Source organism: Tachypleus tridentatus, chromosome 1, assembly GCF_004210375.1.
Source record: "Tachypleus tridentatus isolate NWPU-2018 chromosome 1, ASM421037v1, whole genome shotgun sequence".
NCBI classification, from domain to species: Eukaryota; Metazoa; Arthropoda; class Merostomata; order Xiphosura; family Limulidae; genus Tachypleus; species Tachypleus tridentatus.
The window spans coordinates 87,983,977-88,004,517 of record NC_134825.1 but is presented as its reverse complement, the minus strand read 5'-3'; the positions used below and the strand labels follow the sequence as shown (position 1 = coordinate 88,004,517).

Here is a 20,541-nt window from a genome sequence, read left to right as displayed (position 1 = left end):
GCTACTCTTTTACCAACGAATAGTGGGATTGGTCGGCTGAAAGGACGAACATGTTAGGTGTGATGGGGATTCGAACCTGCGACCATAAGACTGTGAGTATAATGCCCTAACCACCTGGCAAGTAATTCTGATATCAAACTGAAAGCAAATACTTTACTCTTGTAGCAGATAGAAATTAGACCTCGAAATCATATTCTCACACTTATATAACTATGTAGGAACGCTTTAAAAAGCCCTCAGTTTATTCGAACTTTTATTAATCATTATTCTTAGGTCTAAAATGTTCCCTTCACCATACACTGCTAATAAGCAATTATTGCATTATGTGCTGAGTGTATTACGTTTTCGACTTGAAAATATATTTATGTAAATGAAAAATAATTTTCACTTTTTTACTCAAAAGCTCATTTACCAACAATAGTACCAGATTTATTGCAGCGGGATCATTGATATGGAGTTTGTTTTGAATGTCGCGCAAAGCTACTCAAGGGCTATCTGCGCTAGCCGTCCCTAATTTATCAGTGTAAGACTAAAGAGAAGGCAGCTAGTCATGGCCACTCACGGCTAAAAGGAAAAGCATGTTGGGTGCGACAGGAATTTGAACCCGCAACCCTCAGATTACGAGTCGAACACCTTAACCCACCTGGCCATGCCGAGTCCATTGATATGGGGAGAATACACACATATAAACTTCCCTAGTTTAAATTAATCGTTTAATTCGTTGTTAATGCAATGTGACAGAAGTGCGTTTCAACATCACATGTTTTATAAATAATTCTCTTATCTCCGCAATACATTGAAACGCTGAGCTTTCTACTAAGCAGAAAACTTGATGATACAGTGAACATTGCTAAATGTATGTGACATCTAACCTAAGAATTGACTTATGACATTAAGTGAGGAATAATACAGGGATAATACTATGAAAAGTTGATACATGCCTCCATTTTAAAATGTTTAGATCTGATACAATTAGGCCCACAGTTGGAAGATAAGGTCAAACAAGAAAATGCAGGAGTCTGGAAATAATCGTTATATTGACGCGCAGGTGTTTGTCTTGTGGTAACGTTCGCGTACTTTTATACATCTTACCTTATCCTGCTGAGATCAAACTATGGACTATTTCACGTTTATGAGTTGTATCAATTTTACAAGCTTGAAAACCCTATAGCTATACTGAATCTTATCGTGAGAACAATAGACACGGAAGTACCACAGCACGATTAATACATTATACATGTACATGTAAAAGAATGTATGCATATGTTCATAGATTCTTGAAAATCTATACCCACAAAATCAGCAATAAACAAAAGAACTTTAAGTTAAGACAACTTTAGAAAATCTGTTTTACAAAATATAACATCGAAGCTCCATTACATGATACAATATTGATTGTGTGCGTACAACGTTCACTTAAAGCACTTCCAGAAAACACCTTATCAATGCTTTCGGTACCTAGGACGGAGTCCAGATAATCGATTATTGAAGGCTTTACTCGAATAGACAAATAGCCTTGAAAGGGCATACTTATATTGTCTGTTGACGTCAAAATCAATATCGAATAATTAGTTAATTCGTGAAATCGAAATAAATGAGTCTATCATAGCGATTAAGAAATTCGAAGTAGTTACTACCAGCAGAAGAACCTCAGCTCACCAAAAATTACTGTGAGCTAAGCGCCAGTAAAAGTTATGTAACTCTGTGCATATGTATTGTTTATTAAACGCATAGAACTCTGTAATTCATCTTTAAATTTAAAAACTCGATTTTTGGCTCTAACTTAGACTAATAACTAAGCCACCAGAGATTGTATTTTACGTCGATATATATATATATATATATATATAGAAAATGCTAAAATTTCACGTAATTGACTGTATAAGAAAGGAATACTTACATAAAGTACAATTTTGTAGCTAATGGCTCAGTAAACAGCACAACTGATTGCAGCACCATCAGGTCCTTTTAGAATAGTATAAAACTTTCTTTTGTGGAATGGTTCATGTTCTTTGGCTAATTTTTTGTAACCCTTAATGGTTTATAACCAAATGCCTCATTAAATACCAACGTAAACGACAAGAACTTAAGAATCTTATAATGTAGCTTAGGTTTGTTTGTTTTGATTTAAGCACAAAGCTACACAATGGGCTATCTGTGCTCTGCCCACCACGGGTAATTTGGCAGTGCAAGTCACCCACCGGTAACTTTTTTACCAACTAATGTGATTGACCGTCAAATTATAACGCCTCCACGGCTGAAAGCGCGAACATGTTTGGTACTACGGGGATTTGAAGCTGCGACCCGCAGCTTACGAGTAAAGCGCCCTAACCACCTAGCCTAGAGGTTCTGCAAGAATTAATTTAAGTATAACTCACATAAGAAATATTTATCAAACCTTTGTATTGTTACTGTCGTGAACAAAAGAGTGTTCAAAGAACACGAACATAAGACAACTGTTTTTCATTCCCATTGTTAGATGTATACAACAGTTAAAGTTTAATGTGAGCATTACAAGTTAACTAATTTAACTACGGCACGATTGTTAGATTTAGTTATGTTTTGGAGGAATAGTTTATCACAAATTTGTTTGCGCAAGTACGTTTGAAACATACCTTATGGAGTTCAGTAGTTATGAATTGGTGCTTGTTGCATTACTTCATAATACTACAACTTAATTTTTTCTTTTTGTTTAAATATATTATTTAAAAACAAGTGGATTATGTGCTGCTTATTTACTGTTGAAATTTTTGCCACAAAAACCTAATGTAAAAGATCCAGCCCATCCATACATATAATCCTGATATTTGGCGAGTTAGTCAGAACTATAGTGGTAGACAAACAAAAATGGGCAAAGTAAGTCTATACACACACAGCTGTAGTGGTGGCAAAAATTCTGTACAACTCAAAACCGTGTCGACTTAATTTGATAAGTGGATAGAGAGAGGGACGCGACTTAAACTCAAAAATGATGATCTATGAAAGTTTGTTCAACGACAAGACCTAGAGAGAGGGAGAAAATCATCAACAGAGAAGAGAGAAAGAGAAAATAATACAAAGTGAGAAAAAGAAATGAGAAGAGACTAAATAGAGAGAATAACAGCACAGAAAAGAGAAGAGACTGCCACTAGAGCACAAATTGAGATCTTCACGCTCACCAAACAGAAAGACGAAAAACCTTAGAATGACAATGGGTTCAGGGCCAGTGAACTCAAACTGCTCAAATTTGGTTTGCAGAAATAATATAGATGCTTTCCTGGAGAAGTATGAAAGACTTGTCCCAAAACGACCTATAATTATATGTGAGGATGACGTAAGATGTCATGGATGATTACAATTTAAAAGTGACTTTGCTGAGATTCTGTGAACATACTGAGGAAGTTTTATATCAGAAGTTTAGAAAAAAATCAAATTAGACACCGGTAAAACCTTTTTTGAGGTTGCGACACATTCGCGATGATACTTCACAAGATGGACTGACATGGCCAAATGTGAAGATGGTTTTGAGGGGCTGGCAAATCTATCAATACATGTTACGTGTTATTAATGGCATGTTGCTGTTCCTAAAAACAAAAAGCATCAAAAATATGGAGGAGATTATCAAGCTGACAGAACAGTAAACAGAAGCCCATGAAGAGAGTATAACTGACAAGTCCCAAAATAAACAGTAAGATTCGAAACCACGGATGGCTGAAAAGAAGCAAGATACCACAAAAAGTGACAAGTCAGACAAAAGGGAGAAAAGAAACTATGCTCGTTATAAAATGGAACACGTCAATGTGTGAAAGTCTGTCAACAACAAGCAACAACATAAATCTTAATATAAAGCATCTGGAGCTACCTATAAAGATGGTGTTGGCAAGAAGTACGAAGAGAGTGACTGCTATTTTGGATTCTGCTGCAAGAAGAAACAAATTGAAGAAACTCAAATGCACCTCAATTCACCATAAGTAAACAATGCGTAATTGATGGTAACCGCAACTTAACAAATGGGTCAACAGCACTAGTGGTGACTGAAGCGCATGACAGAGGTTTCAACAAACCAAATGTCAGTTGGTGAAGGCTATGTTAAAGACAAGAAAGTGAGTCCTACAAGACAATGGATGCAACAGTTAGAACCGGCCTAGTATGTGATGACCAGATGATGGACAAGGTACATCTGTGTGTGTTGACTGAGAGAAAAAATTACCTGTAGCAATAAAATGTGGACTCTCCATACTACATGGGAGACCTTGAAGCCACGTGTATAAAAGCACCCATACATGACTTGATAACTGGCAACATACTAGATAGTTTGAAGAAAACAAACAAAAAGAGACTGCTGAAGCATCTGTTATCACCATAAGCGATCAAGAAAAGGACAAGCAAGACATCAAGATCCCGCAAATCACAAAAGGTAACATTCAAATGAAAGTCTACAGAAACTCAAGGAAGGCTCTTCAGTGCAATAACTTTAGGAGAGTGGATGAGAGAAAATCGAGAACGAAACAAAGGGGAATCGATTTTTCAGAACAGTGGTTTACTGGATCTATCAAGACAGTTCTGCTGAATAAGTTAAACAGATCATACCAACAGAATACTGGACTCAAGTAATGAAGTTGGATTAGAAGTTGCTTCTATAATCAAAAACCACTAGCAACTTCCATTAGCTGGAGGGAACATGAGATATGGCCATATTTTGCAGGTATATTACAGCTGCTAAAAGGCAATACCTAGAGAACGTAACCAAGGTGCCACTGGATGATATGTCTCATAGAAAAGCAATTCAGCAGAGTAGCTTTAGAATTAACTAAACCACTTGTACCTATATCCAGTAATGGCAACCAGTACATGCTTAAAGTAGTAGATTGTGTGACGTGCTACCCAGACGTCATAGCATTAATGAAGATAGAGCAGATGCCCTCGTGGGAGTGTTCTGCAAAGTAGGCTTTCCAAAAATAGTATTGAGCAACAGAAGGACCCATTTTTATCTCGGAACTTATGTAAGAGATGTACAAACTCTTAAGCAATAGGCAACTCTTTAACACCTCATACAATCTCAAATGGACTTTGTGAGAGAATGAACAGTCTTAAACAGCATGCTAAAAAATGTGCCAAGAGAGAACGTGACTGGGACGGGTATCTATAGGCAGTGTTATTTGCCTACTGAAAAGTACAAGATTTTCACATTTCGAGTTACTGTACGGAAAAACAATAAGAATCCTAATCCAGTTATTGAAAGCATTGTGGACAGGAGAAGAAAAAAAAAAAAGAGTCAGACGTACGGAACATGTATCGGTACGTGTTGACCTTAGAAACGACTGGATGAGGCTAGTTTTTTTTTAAAGCTTATTAACAGTCAGAAGCACTTCTGTGACAAGAATGTAAAGGATTATCGTTTACAGGTCGGACAGGAGTTGATTCTGTTACCCACAAATAACAAACTCAGCCTACAATGGAAAGAATTTTTTTAAAGTTCAAGAAGTGGTCAATAGAAGGGATTATAAAGTAAGTGTAAAAGAACACTAAGATCTAAGATACCAATCTGTAGAAGAGGTACTTTGAGAGGAAAGATCTAACAGGTGCAGCTATTGAGGCACAGATGGACATTGCAGGTGTGGCTGTCAAAAGATGCATAATCATAAGATGGTGACTTTGCCATAGAAGATGAAGATCTACTAGACCTAAAGCCACTGGGTGGAGAGAACACGTACAAAATCGTCAAACACTGAGACCACGACCAGGGATCCAGTCAAGGTTAAGCTCTACTAAATGCCCCATGTAATGCAGAACTGATAACGCAAGAGTGTTAGAAGCTAGAACCATGAAGACTTTAAATTCAGCCTATTATTTACTGGTGGTGATAATGGAGCAGAGTTCAAACCACTGCCTGCAAAGGGTTTTCAGAAACTGAACCTTATGACGAAGAAAAGATTATTGGGAGATCAAAATGGAGACAAAACCTAAAGAGAAGACAGCCTTTGTGGGAGTTATACTAGTTAGTTCAGATAATTGGTTGGGACTCTTCATACTAGTATAAATCGTTTGCTGGGCTACCAATTATTAGCTTACTACCATAATGGAGGAAAGTTTAACTTACCTCCAAATGGTAGTACCCTTTTTTACCTATTTTTCATTTACTTATTATTTTTCTTTACTTTGGAGAGCAGTCACTTTTCCACAACTGTCTACAAACAGTGAAGGGTAATATAGATGTGGGATGTTGTGAGCTTGAGCACCCACATCTTGCTCTAATTTCTATTATTTTAAATACTATTGCTTTATTTTATTCCTTTGCGAGATTGGTGAAAGGAGGTTAAGACTCATAGACAGTGTATCCCAACTTAAATGTGGGCCCTACTTTTACGAATCACCTCCAAAACCGAGGGTGAATGTTATGTCCCACATTATAGCTTGTGCTCCAAGATCCTTTCAATTGGTGCAACGTTTTTTATTTTTAACAAAATTCTTTAACTATTCAAATTTTATTGTTAGGTTAACTTGAACTAGACAAAACGTATTTGACATGGTCTATAGCTCCCAAAATTAAGTTCGTTATGAATAAATAGTGTTTACGACATAAATTATGACTAATGTAGTGTATATTTTTAAGGTAAATAAATCTGGTGATTTTTTATGGTCATTCTTAAAAACTTGAAATAACAACATATGAGTAAATTAATGTTAAAGAACTTAGCTCTATTTTGTTTTCTGTATATTTTACTTATCCATATAAAGTGTACAATAAACCATAGTAAAGATATCCACAATTTTTGGCAGTTTATGTTCAATATCATATTTTCCATTTTAAAATATACCTGTGTTCATGTCCTGCCCATTTGAACCAGAGAATTAGATGGTAAATTAACTAAAATGTATATGGTGGTAATATTCTAAGTCTTTTAACACCTAGCCACCATTGCTGAACAGCAATTATAAAATCATGCAATGTAAAATATCATTCTAAACTCAAGATAATATCTACAGATAAACATATTTTGCACTTTATTCAATATCACAAGAACTTTTTGGAAATTATTCCTTTTAAATGTTCTTGATTCAATGGTATGAAAATGAATATACATCATAGATATAATTATTGCCACTACCAGTGCATGGATAAGTAATAATACATCTAATGAAGTGATTAAAGCATAGCATGTCTCAAAACTGAATCAAAGTCTGAGGTATTAGAACAAAAACTGGAAAAATTATGTACTTAAACTTAGCTACCTGACTCTGCTCAGGTTATTATGTTCATGTATTCCAAATGACTATATGAGTGTGTGAATTCTAAACCCATTTTAATAAAAGTATAATCTATATACTTTTGTTACTCCTTTATAGGATGTGGCCTGTTTATAAAGGTAACCTTCCCTCAGACTGATTTTAAAAACTTAGATTACAAAACCATATAGTAAAAAAAAATTTAATTAACAAAGCCTCTAAGTTAGAAAACAAATGTTTTTCAATTTTGTAGCTTATGCATTTAATTTTATATTTCAGCATATAGCCTCTTAAAAATATTAGATTATAAAAAGGCCACTGGCAGAATGCATTTACCAAAATGCACTGGATTTTCTATATATTAGAGGCTGTTATGCAAGAAACCACTTCTTTCTATGCAATTTTTCACCAGATTGCTTTATTAAAAAGATGCATGCATGCACACACACGTGTACATGGATAAGTAATAATACCCATGGGCAGATCCTCAGAGTCCAATTAACATGGGTGCAAAATTTCAGGTTTCCAGGTTCTTTCCTCTTGGAGTTATGACAGTCTTTTATAAATATATCCTTTATTATTGTAGATATAAATAACTAAAGCTAAATTAAGAATAAGGAAAAGTCAAACAACCTAGAACCCATAATATCTACAAATTTTTTTGAAAGGATAAACTACAATAGAGTACAATATTCATTACTGAATTTCAAGATCTAAGTTTTTGTTGAATAACATAAGGAATAAAAATTATGAGATAAATGATTTTACAAAATAACTTCTGATAAATTTCAAAACTCAAAATTTGTTTATTTCAAAAAATTATCTACAGAAAAGCAGCATATCAGAAGTGTCATCTCTTCCTCTTGAACTGACCTACAAAAAAAAAGACTATGTTAAAAGTATCTCTTATAATTTACATTTGTTATCTAGTCAAACTATCATTTTCATTGCATAATTTAATGGATTTTTTAGTAATGTAATGAAAAAAGCAATGTAGTCAAAAAACAAATAAAGTATCTATCTTCACATATTTTTTTCAGCAGTAATATCTAAATCAAAGTAAAATGGAATAATGCTAGCTAAAACTAAATAACCTGAGAAAAACACCAACTAATATACAAATCTTAAGACAATGACAATAACTGAAAAATGTTTTGACTTCATCACATGAAAGAAATTACTTTACATCTGTAATTACTGTTTAATACTAATAAATTCCAAGTGCTAAACTTGCTTTTTAGAATCAGTGTCAGCCATTATTACAAATAATGAATTTTCAAATTTACTGGATGTTCTGCATTAATTTCAACAACTGGATTATGTTTCTCAAATGTTCTAACCTTAGAAAAAATAAGCCATAAGGAAAATGTGTTGGTAACAAATAAAATGAATACATTTTGACAAAAATAGTCTTATAGCCAGAAAGAAGAATTAAAAACAAGCAATGTCAGTTTTATATACAAATTCAGAAATAACTTTTCTTGGGCTATAAAATCAATATGAACTAAAATGAAGCTTTGAAAATGAATTACAAAACTAAGTTGTATTGTAAATAAGAGCTGAATATGCTGTGGTAATTAATTTTGGCTTTCAGTTGTAGTAGTTTACTTAAAGTCAAGTATGTTATTGCATTTTGAAGTCTTGTGAATTACATAACACTGGTCTACTAATTTTCAGTTTTAACCAAAAAGCATTAATAAAAAAAATATCAAATTCACATATATACAATCAATACTTGAAATAGTTACTCATTTCACATTAATTTCATCCCTTCTTAATATAGTTAGTTGTGCAATATTCCTCTTTCCTAATTTGTATCTAGCATTGATTTGTTCTAAATAATTTAAATACATTTCAGCTACTAAAGGAGAGCAAAAGTTAAACTAATTTTGAAGTGATTATTACACATAACAAGCAATACAAACTAGAGTAAACCCTGTGTAAAGAATTTTACTAAAAAATTACCCATGCTATATATAAAAAGTGAAAGTTCTTAAATGTATTTCAGACTACCTATATATAGCCTGTACACAGCTAAAAATAAACTTCAAAAGGTCTTACAATAATACAATTTGGGAAAATAGATGTCTGTCCATCAAGTTTGAACTTATTTGTTTGGCATTTTATGGTGCAAACAACTGATAAAAAAAAACAAAAAAGTAAAAGCATTATAAAGTGTAAAAGGAAATTAAATTAAAACAAAAACTGTGGCCCAAGATCAGATAAAAACTTAAATAAAATTACAAAGGCAAAAGACCCTTAAAAAATTAAAAACATTTGTAAGCCAGACAGTATAAATATCACTAATGATACTGTCCAACGCTAGTGGTATACCCATGGTAAAAAAAAAAAGTCTGAAATGGTGCCATTGCTCAGTCGTAAGTAAAGTGTGACAATAAAATGTGGGCTATTGTGAGTGTTATACAGACCACACACTGGTGCATCAGTCCCAGATAAAAGTAAACAAGGAGTTAATTAAAAAATTGAACACATAGCCTAGTTAGGAAAATTTCTTCCTTCAAATTGTTACAGAAAAAAGACAAAATCCAATGAAAGGTTTGATCTGGAAAAGCTTATGTTGTTCACTCCAAGTCAACTGCCAAACAGCACAGAGCCAAGCCTTAAGTATAGGACCATAGTCCATGTATGGAATAAGCATGGCAGTGATTAGCACTAAAGCAGAGAGACTTAACTGTAGCATCAGCAAACTCATTCTTGCAAACACCTATGTGGCCTGATATTCAGAAAAACTGTATAGAAATAAATGATAAAAAGAAATGGGCCAGCTGGTTTTGAATACTGATGAGAATTAACATGAAGCAATTCCAAGGCCAGTAGAGAGATAAGAGTCAGTATAAATAGTACAGTTCATGTACTGACTAGCTTCAAAGTGATCTGGGTCAAGGGAAATGGCATTCAGTTTGACAGTGAATACAGACTCTTTAGAGGGAATCCTGTGTGCAACCATTGAATCACAATAAACCATGGCAGAGCCCACCCATATAAATTTGAATGGAAGGATAGTTCAAAAGATGTCCAGCAAATAAAAGGCAGTATTTCCAATAAGGAGTATCTACCTTCTTAAAATGATTCAAAGAAAGGTCAAACTTGAGGAGAGTAATAAGCCATGGTGGGACTGGCTGACCTATTGGGACAGTAACATCTTCCAAAGACAAACCCAATACAGTTAACTGTGCTGGATACAAAGGTCAAAAGGAAGAATAGCAGACAAGGGCAAACCCAGTTCAGGTACCTTCACTGAAAACAAAAATCAGCAGATGGTCCGCCATTCCTTTCATGAAAAAATATGGTCCACTGAGGAAGAAAAACACAACCCTATGTGGGATTTTGTGGTAATGATCGAAATTTTAAAGCATGCATTAAAAACAGCTGCAAATGGCGGAGGTGTAGAGGAGGTTCATGAGACTGTGTACAAACTCTGGAATAGGGAAGTGCAGAAAGTCCCTGAGCAGAGCCAAAGCTCCAAATGATGAACAGCATCCAATACCTTTAAGACCAACGTTCTGGCAGAGCCACAGACCAGAGATGCATAGTCCAGTTTCAGTCAAATGAGGGCATGAAAGATCTTTAGCACAGAATACAGATCTACTCCTCAGGAGGAGAAAAAGAGGACACAGAGGATGTTCAGCACTCTTGTACACTTGATGCATAGCTACTTGATGTGGAATGAAAGTCACTTTAAAGTGAAATATAAACCCCAAGACCTTTGAATCAAAAACCACAAGAAGCCTAACTCCAACAGAGCTCAGGATCAGGGTGAATACCCCACTGGTGGCAAAAGTGCTTGCAGATGGTTTTAGAGAGAGAAAAGGTAAAACCATTTGCTGTGATCCACTTTAGTAAGTGTAAGAGGAATGTGAAACACTACAATTAACACTGTGGTTCCAGTTTGCACCCACTAGGTGTTGTGGTCTTTGTTACCACAATGAGCACATGTTAAAGAACCACAACATGATATGAGTGACCAAACATTTCGAGTTGAAAATGAATGGCCATACCTTACAGTTCAGATAACCTGCCTTAATTGTGGTAGGTGGACATGATGATGTAAATATCAAAATAAGAACACTGGTAAATGAGTGGACATTCGAAGCACTACAGAAACACCTCTTCAAGTCAATCTCAGTAATAACTCATCTTGAGGAATTCAGGGTAGCATGGGAAGTAACCACAGTAGGTATATCCCCACTGTTATTCAAATTTAGGAGTTTAGTGTGTTGTGATGAGAATGTTACGACCAAAATGTCTCCAGAGTGTGACTTTCTTACTAGCTTGGGAGAGCCAGTAAGCCCCTCTAATTCCTTTTGAACAAAAAAGGGAGGCATCTGCCCTGAAGATTTCTCAGGTGAGTGCAAAACGAGAAATCTAGGCACAGAAACCAACTATGATAGTGATTATTGAAGAGAGTCATCCATTTGTGGCCATTTTCCAATTATAATTTTCTTTTTCTCAGTTTGATTTATTTTTACTTCACTAATAGGGGTATCCAGAAGAAAGAATATTTTAGTGCCCACTGTCCCCATGCACCACAGAGCCCTATAAGGGGATGCACTACAATGCCAAACAGAGACATTGCAGCAATGTTAAAGTTTCATGACCACCATACCCATACACCAGATTCAGACAATGTCAACACCTGTTGAGAATGTCCAACACTAGTGCTTGGTTGACTGCACTGTACACCAAGGCTGCCCATCTACAGGAATTCAAGACTAAACTGGTGTGTTGAGTTGGACCCCTCAAATATCAGAGGAGGTAAACAAAGTATAAAACCTTCTCTGGAAGGTCCCCTCACCACATACAAATATCCATCTCAAGGGATAAATGAGCCAAATTTTTTCAGTCAGCTATATCTAGTTCATTTGATGGGTACAAAATATGTTCATAAAGTTATAAATATTGACAATGTTGTTTGCAAGGATGTTTTGAAAGCAACTTTTCTAATATGATTTCAATATGACCTTTCAAGATCATGGCTTGAAATGCCACTTCTCTCTATATTTTAAGTTTATACATATTCTACTATCAGAATAACAATTACAGAAAAAAGTTGTGTATTCATTGCATACGAATGTAAACAAGAGAAAAAGACATGTAAAAAACATATTTATGGTGGGTAAGGCCTACTAAGAGTGACCCTTATGGAACTTCTGTTCATGTGTTAAAATTTAACAAAAACTGTAAAATTTTAAAATCAATTTTAGGTAATACTGTAACATAAAAATGGGTTTTAAAAGCCAATTTTCAAAGTACTGTTTGTATTGTTTTATGCTAATACAAAATTATATTACAGAAAAGGGACATGGAATAAGAATGTTTGAGTTTTAAATAAATTTGCTACATAAATTTTTAATTTATTTTTACAAGTACAAACACATTGATGATCAGTTCAAACTTTTGAAAAAGGGATCATAGTCTTTCCACTGTTAAAACATGCATAAACAGGAATGACTATATTAACACTCCTATGAAAAGTGGGGCCTAATAGGCCCCAGAGCAACTTGAAAGGTTATTAATATTAGGCTAATAATTTTGTATTTAAATGAAATTGCCATTTAAATCCATTAATGAATGGATTAACGAGATTCCCACTGTCCCTATCTACTATCTAGCGAAACCACAGCCAGGGGAACGGGCTTGGAGAAATCAGGACTAGAAACGTCTTTTCGTAGGAGTGTTAAAACCTTTGAAAGCACAGCAAATATTCACAGTTAACATTACAAAAAATGGTTTTTGTTTGAAAAAAAAAAACTTAGAAACATTGCATCTGAGTAAGCAAATTTGTAATACTATGTGATTAGATAAGTTGAAACTAATCCTGAAGTAATATTTTTACCTGATAAATACAATAACAGTAAGTTTCAACTCATCACAGAGAACTGACACTTGCAAATACCTAGTGGATTTAAAACTCATTCTGCAGTAAAATACAAGATCAGTCACAGTAAACTAAATTCAATATCAGGGTTAAGATATAAATTTGTGTGTCAGATGTCAACTTGTAAATAAAGGACATTATGTAAGACCACTTTACATTATCAATGTACTATTATAAATAAGACTTGTAGGTTAATCCTTTTGCAACAGGTCAGGGTTCAAAGGCCATGTCATTGCATTTGTTGACTTACTTTCAAAATTTTAAATTATAATTCAAACTTTAATATTATATACAAATTATTTTTTTAATTTAAAGAACATCTAAATATAGATTTTAATGAGTCATGTGGTACATTGAATGCAACACTTTAAAATTAGATGCCTGTGATGTCAAACTACTTAGTCTATAAATTTGAATAAATTAGAAACTCAAATTACTAATACTGACAAGCTAGAATATAAAATGAGAACCTTGTATCTTTATTTTGCCAATATAAGCTTATAAACTGAATCAAACACTAAGGACCCCATTCAACTCTTTCCATTTTTTGATATCGTCCCTTATATACTCTTACTACAATATATAACATGTCAATAACCAATTAGCTTGGAATGTCCCCCAGTGTGATTTTCTAAGCCATTTTAATCTTAGAGAGGTTACCGCTTTCAATCCAAGTTTCCAAGAAAGTAGAAATTTGTGTCTTTAGTCTGATTGAAATTTCATATGTTTTTCAGATCTAAATAAATCTCAGTTTCTAAGCTTAATAAATTACGGTGAAATTCTGTGGTATCAGTGTAGTCAATCGTGATTTTTTGGTTATGAAATTGGATATATAAAAACATTAAAACATTTTGCTTGATATCCTCCACATGCAAAATTTTAAAAAGGTTTAGCAACCAATGTTCAGCAACAACCAAGTACAAAGATCATACTGAGAATTATTGCTTTACTTCTTGATTTATTGTTCTATATTTTAAGAAAAATATGTTTAATAATTTATTTCTAAATAGCAATAGTCTGTATACATATGTACATAGATTGCATAATAACTAGAATGTGACTGTATAATTACTAGTCCACTAAAACACAGCCAAGACAGGGAACACTAAAGGTCAATTTTATATTACTGTATATGTGACCTGAGTACATGTGCACTGCGTCAATGCAAGTTACGTAATGTTAGGTAGGCACAACTGGAAGTTCAATATAATAAAAAAATATACATGTTAATATATAGTATTATGAGACTCAAGCTACTTAAACTAAATATTTGTATTTTCATGTTATAATACATAGTCATTCTAGCATGAAAAAAAGCATAATTTTTATTTATTTCATAATATTGTCATGGTGGTTACAAGATTGGTTAATTGACAGATCCCAAACAGTTAGGGAATAGAAAATAATATGAAGTCCTATTGAAAACACAGATTTGAAATATATTTAAGTTTGAGATTACACAAATGAGATTTTTGGGACAAAGAACAGTTTTTTTTTTATCATGGCATGATATCACTTTGCACTCAGACTAATAATGAAAGACTACTTTCACAAGCAAACCTTTAGTAATAATATTTCATTAAAAAATCTGATTTGTTGTATATAATACTTATAATCTTTAGTAAAAGTTTATCAAATTTTGTGAAGTTACACATGCTTCATCAAAAGTTATAAAGATGAACTCGTGCATATTATACCTAGCCTGTAGAAAAAGGGTTAAGCAGCCCAGACAGTATATCCATTTACTTGGTCTCATGGTTTGCTTTGAATAAATAATTGACTATCATAAATTAAGTATTTTTTACTAGTAAATCTTTGAATGATAATGGAGCTAATTTTGACATCCTAAAACAGGAAAGAATTCATGTGTAAATGGTATAGCTGAAGATTAAACTCAGAAATTGTTTAAAATAAACATAGGATAAAAAAAAAGCTTACTTTTTGTTTCTGTATTTCCATATCTCAAACGTTTAAGATTCTTTTCTTCCCCATATGGAAGAGCATGTTTGACATGACTTTCCTGTTTATTGTTTTCCTCATCCCCAACGTTCTCCATGTTAAGCCACAGGCTATCACTTTCCTGATCAAAATCTTCATCACTCATTTCATCAGTGTCACTGCTGTTGTTTTTTGAATCTTCAAAAATGTTGTCATCAGTTTTCATCAATAAACAGTTTAATCTTGACTTTAAGTACATCTTGAAAAATAAAACACTTAGAATTAATACTTTCCTCAAACACTAGTTAACATGAACTAGATTATAACATAAGCCTTAAAAATTTAATACAAAATAACATGTTGTAATACTACATAATTATGTTAAGCAACAAATATGAACATAAGCTTTGAACAGGAAGATATTGATACAGACAGAAGTTTAGAAAAAACACTAAAATAATAAATGTTTACATTTTGAGGTACAGACTGAATGAGTGAATCTTGATTTTCTCGAAACACACATGCTCACAATGAGAAATCAATAAATCAAATACTTTGCTATCATTTGCCCTTTTCAGTACTTCCTATCCAGTTTTAGACAGTCATAATTAAGCAGGAATTTTACTTATTTGAACAGATTAATGATTTAATGGTTTTACATAATGCTTCTGTTTGTAGTTCATGTCTAAAATTCTTACAAATCCAGGTAAATAGGTAGATCATTCAGCAACATTGTTAAATGAGTAAAGAATGAATAAAGATTAATTTGCTGTTTTCTTTTTTAATTAAAGCAATCTTATACTACATCATGCATGAAATTGGGACTCTTATAAAGAGCAGACTTACTTTCAATCCACAAAAAGAAACATCACTGTAAATTTAGAAAATAAGATAAAGAGCATAATGTTCATATCATAGATTAAAATACTAATAGTTTTAAAAGCTGTCATATGACAAGATCATTTTAATTATTTAAAAATTTACAAGTTTTAGAATTCACATAGTTTGTATATATTGTATGTACCATAATCCTGTGTTGTTTGGGATTGTATTAGAATTTCAAGAAAAAGGCAGTGTACAGCTAGGCATTTATACTGAATATATATGACTGTTTAGGCATTATTATTTATTTTATGAGTTAATATTTAATGATTTTTTTAGTTTTCATAAAAAGTGTGTCAGAAATAAATATTCTAAAGGTGATAATTATGAGAAGTTTGGTCATTTAACTCTTAAGTCATACATTGTTTCGAAATTATATTGCTGTCTATGCTTTCCTGAGAATGACTTCAATTTAATAACAGTAAGGAGGATAATTTGTCTTGTCAAAAAATGTTCTAAAGTAAGTGAGCCCATCTGTGTGGTTGGTTGGTTGATTTAGTGTTTTATAGCACAAAGCAGCTACGCTATCTGCACCAAACAACCGGTAAAAAGTTAAAAGTAAATTTAGTAAGATTCATAAAAGGAAATTAAGGTAAAACAAAACAGAGTTAAAAAAACATAAAACCAATGTTTACATCTAGTCAAAAACATCAATAGAAAAACTACAGTAATTCAAGTTGCAAAGGACTTTCTGTAGCGTAACTGTAATAATCAGAACTTGCCAGGAAGATTAACAGATAAGTACAAAAACCACCATTAGTCACCTAAAGTTGGCCTTTCCAGTCTTGGTTCCAAATTATATGACATTCTGGCCATTTTCAAAAAGGAAAGTAATAAAAGGTTTTAAAAGATGTGTAGCGAAATTATAATAATAACTCGCCAGGATGACTAACAGGTAGTTCAAACAGCAGCATTAGTCACCTGAAGTTGGCCTTTTCAGTCCTGGTTTCGAGTTAATGTCATGGCAAGTTTCTGATTTCAAATCGAACTAGATGTACTGATTTTTAAAAGGAAGCCATATTAAAAAGGTTTAATGTATAAATTAAAAAAACTTAAATGACATTAAAAAGATTAATGGCCTTTAAAAGACTAAAAACTTTATTAAGATGGACAGTGTCACCATCACCAATAACACTGTCTAACATTATGGACAAATCTTGGGACAGAACATGCTTAAAATGGTGATGTCGTTGAAAATCGTAACGAAGACAAGGAAATAAAATGTGGCTTATTGTGATCAGAGTATTACATAAACTACACATTGGAGCATTGGTTCCATATAAAAAAAAAATGATGAGCTAAAAAAATGACCAATGCATAGTCTAGTTAGAACAATTTCCTCTTTCCAATCCTTACGGAAACAAAATGGCCAAAGTCCAATATAAGGTTTTATTTGGAAAAGCTTGTTTTCGTGTTGCTCGCTCCAAGTCAACTGCCAGCTGGCACAGAGCTGAGCCTTAAATACAGGACCATAGTCCATGTATTGGATAGTCACAGCTGTGATAATGCCAGAGCAGATAGACTGAGCTGCAGTGTCGGCGAGCTCATTCCCGCGAATACTAACATGGCCCGGGTATCCAGAAAAACTGAATAGAAGATGTTAAAGAAAAATGGGCAAGTCAGTTTTGAATATCGGCAACAATAGGGTGTGAACCAACGTGAAGCGATTCCAGTGCCAGTAGAGAACTAAGCAAGTCAGTATAAATATTGTAGTTTGAGTATTGCTTAACTTCTATGTGATACAGGGCAAGATAAATGGCATACAGTTCAGCAGTGAACACAGAAGTTGTAAAAGGGATTCTGCGTGCAACAACCGAAGCACAACAAATCATGACAGAGCTCACACAGTCACCTGATTTCCGAACCACCTGTATAAATAGGAATGGAAAGATGGTTCAAAAGATGTTCAGCAAATAGCAGACAATTTCCAATTGGGAGTGTCTGCTTTTCTCAGATGACTTAAAGATAGGTCACAATTGGGGACTAAGAAGTCATGGTGGAATGGGCTGACCAGTGGATACAGCAATGTTATCCAAGGACAGACCCAATTCATCCAACTGCGCCTGAATACAAAGGCCAAAAGGAGCAATGGCAGACCGTCCGGTCTGAAAAAGCATGGCCCATCGAGGAAGGAAAACACAATCCCAGGTGGGATGCTTTGGTAAGGAACGAAGTTTCAAAGCATACAGTAAATATAGTTGCAAACGGCAGAGGTGAAAAGAAGGTTCATAAGACTATGTATAAGCTCTGAACTGGAAAAGTGCAGAAAGTCCCAGTACAGAACCGAAGTCCTTTATAATGAATAGGGTCAAGAATCTTTAAGGCCGATGGTCTGACAGAGCCATAGACCAGCGATCCATAGTCGAGTGTCAATCAAATAAGAGCACAATATATGTTTAGCACAGAATATCAATCCACTCCCCAAGTGGTGTAAGAGGACATGGAGGATGTTCATTGCTCTCGTACATTTGACTCGTAGCTGCTTGATGTGTGGAATAAAGGTCAGCTTATGGTTCAAGATAAGCCCCAAGAACTTAGTCTCAGGGACCACATGCATCACAACTTTACCAATATGGAGTTCAGGATCAGGGTGAATACCCGTTGGTAACAAAAGTGCATGGAAAGGGTTTTAGAGAGAGAAGTTAAAGCCGTTTGCTCTGGTCCACTTCAGTACACAATCGAGGGCAGTCTGTAGCTGCCTCTCAATATACCTCATGTTCGACGACTGACATGAGATGTAAAAGTCGTCGACATAGAGCCCGTTTGCAAGTGAGAGGGAGCTGTTCAGTGATGACATTAATTTTTATACAGAAAAGTGTGACACTCAAAACACAGTCCTGAGGGACTTCAAATTCCTGTAGAAAAGAACAGGAAAGTGTCAAACCCACATGAACTCGGAATCTCCTATCCATTGAAAAATTTTTTAAAAAATGGGCAAATGGCCACATAACCCACATATATGGATGTCTCGCAAAATGCCATTCTTTCAAGTTGTATTATAAGCCTTCTCAATGTCAAAGAATATTGATACAAGATGTTGTCATTTGAGAAAGGCTTCTCTGATTGACATTTCAAGTTGAATCAGGTGGTCCATGGTGGAGTGCTGTCTTCAGAACCCACATTTGGTGGGCGAGAGGAGGTTGTTTGATTCGAGGAACCAAACATGACGAGCATTAACCATCCTCTCTTAGGTCTTACAGAGACAGCTCGTCAAAGCAATTGAGCGGTAGTTTGAAGGAATCTTGGGATCCTTCCCAGGCATGGAGAAAGGTAGGACAATAGCCTGGCACCAGGCATCAGGAAAAACATTCTCCTGCCAGATCCAATTAAATTCAATCAGAAGAATAGCAAGACAAGCAGAAGATAAATGGCATAGCATGTCATAGTGTATATCAGGTCCAACCTATGTACTGCTAGACTGACAAAGGGCCAGCTCGAGTTCCACCAGTATAAAGGGACAATTATAGTCATAGAGACAATCAGCTCAAAAGGAAAGAGGTGGTTGCTCTACATGAGTTTTGATGGCTAAGGTGGAAGAAGAAGCAGAAGTGCTAGATACCTGGCAAAAGCTTTCACCTAGAGTATTGGCAATGCTCCAGGTATCAGCTACTTACTGGCCATTAGAGAGCAAGATCGAGAGGGGAACAGTGTTATATTGCCCATTGACCTTTCGAATCTTGCCCCATATGACACTGGAACTGGTGGTAGAAGATATGCTAGATATGAACTTAATCTAAGATTCCTTCTGGCTCTGACGTCTTACCCACGAGCATGTACACAGACCCGCTGGAAAGTGATGAGGTTCGAGAGTATGAGATATCTGCGGAAAATATCCCAGGCTTATTTCTGAGCCTTCTGTGCCATGTGACAGGCAGGATTCCACCATGGACGAGGATATAGTGGAAAACATGTCGAGGTTTTAGAAATACACTGAGCAGTTGCTCATATAATACAATAAGTTACTGCTGCCACACAGTTGTCTATTGATGGCTTACAGACAATGGCAGGATCAAGTTCTGTGAGAGCAGTGAAAGAGGGCCAGTTTCCTTGATCCAGCTTCCACTGGGGCATGCGGGTTGGGTGGCATTGATCACGGCCAGTCTCTATCAAAATTATAGGAAAATGATCACTGACTCATGGATTATTGTCAACCCTTCATAAAAATGGTAAAAAAATAATGAAGGGGAGCAAACTGAGAGATCAATAGCAGTAAAGGACTGACTAGGTACATGGAAATAAGTAGAAGAACCAGTATTGAAAAGAGAAAGGTTGTGATCAGAGAGCATACGCTGTACAGAGTAACCCCTCCTATCAATATCAGCACTTCCCCAGAGGGAATGATGTCCATCAAAGTCCTCCAGGATGAAAAAAGGAGGATCAAGGTCTGACTGATCATATGTCTCTCCAGGTAACAGGTAGAGAGAACAAACAGTGATGGTATGACCCATACAAACATGGATGGCTATGGCCTCCAAGGGTGTGTTGAGTTGTAAAGACAGGGTGGGCACATGTTGATCAACCAACAGTGCCACCCCTCCATGCACTCACCATCACACAGCCTGTCATTTCTGTACAGAGAAAACTACCGAATGGAGACTGTATCAGCAGTTTTGAGA

General features: G+C 34.8%; 1 protein-coding gene across 1 annotated transcript in view; it reads right to left on the bottom strand.

Moving 5' to 3' along the window:
- Positions 1–7,988: 7,988 nt before the first annotated feature.
- The window catches only part of l(2)k09848 (WD repeat domain 74 lethal (2) k09848), a 44,538-nt gene continuing 31,985 nt past the window's right edge, over positions 7,989–20,541 (bottom strand). The window contains exons 9-10 of the mRNA XM_076510134.1: positions 15,044–15,302; positions 7,989–8,079 (exon numbers count right to left, since the gene is read on the bottom strand). Of these exons, the coding sequence (XP_076366249.1) occupies positions 8,057–8,079; positions 15,044–15,302 (282 nt within the window). The 3' untranslated portion in view covers positions 7,989–8,056. The remainder of the gene's footprint in view (positions 8,080–15,043; positions 15,303–20,541) is intronic.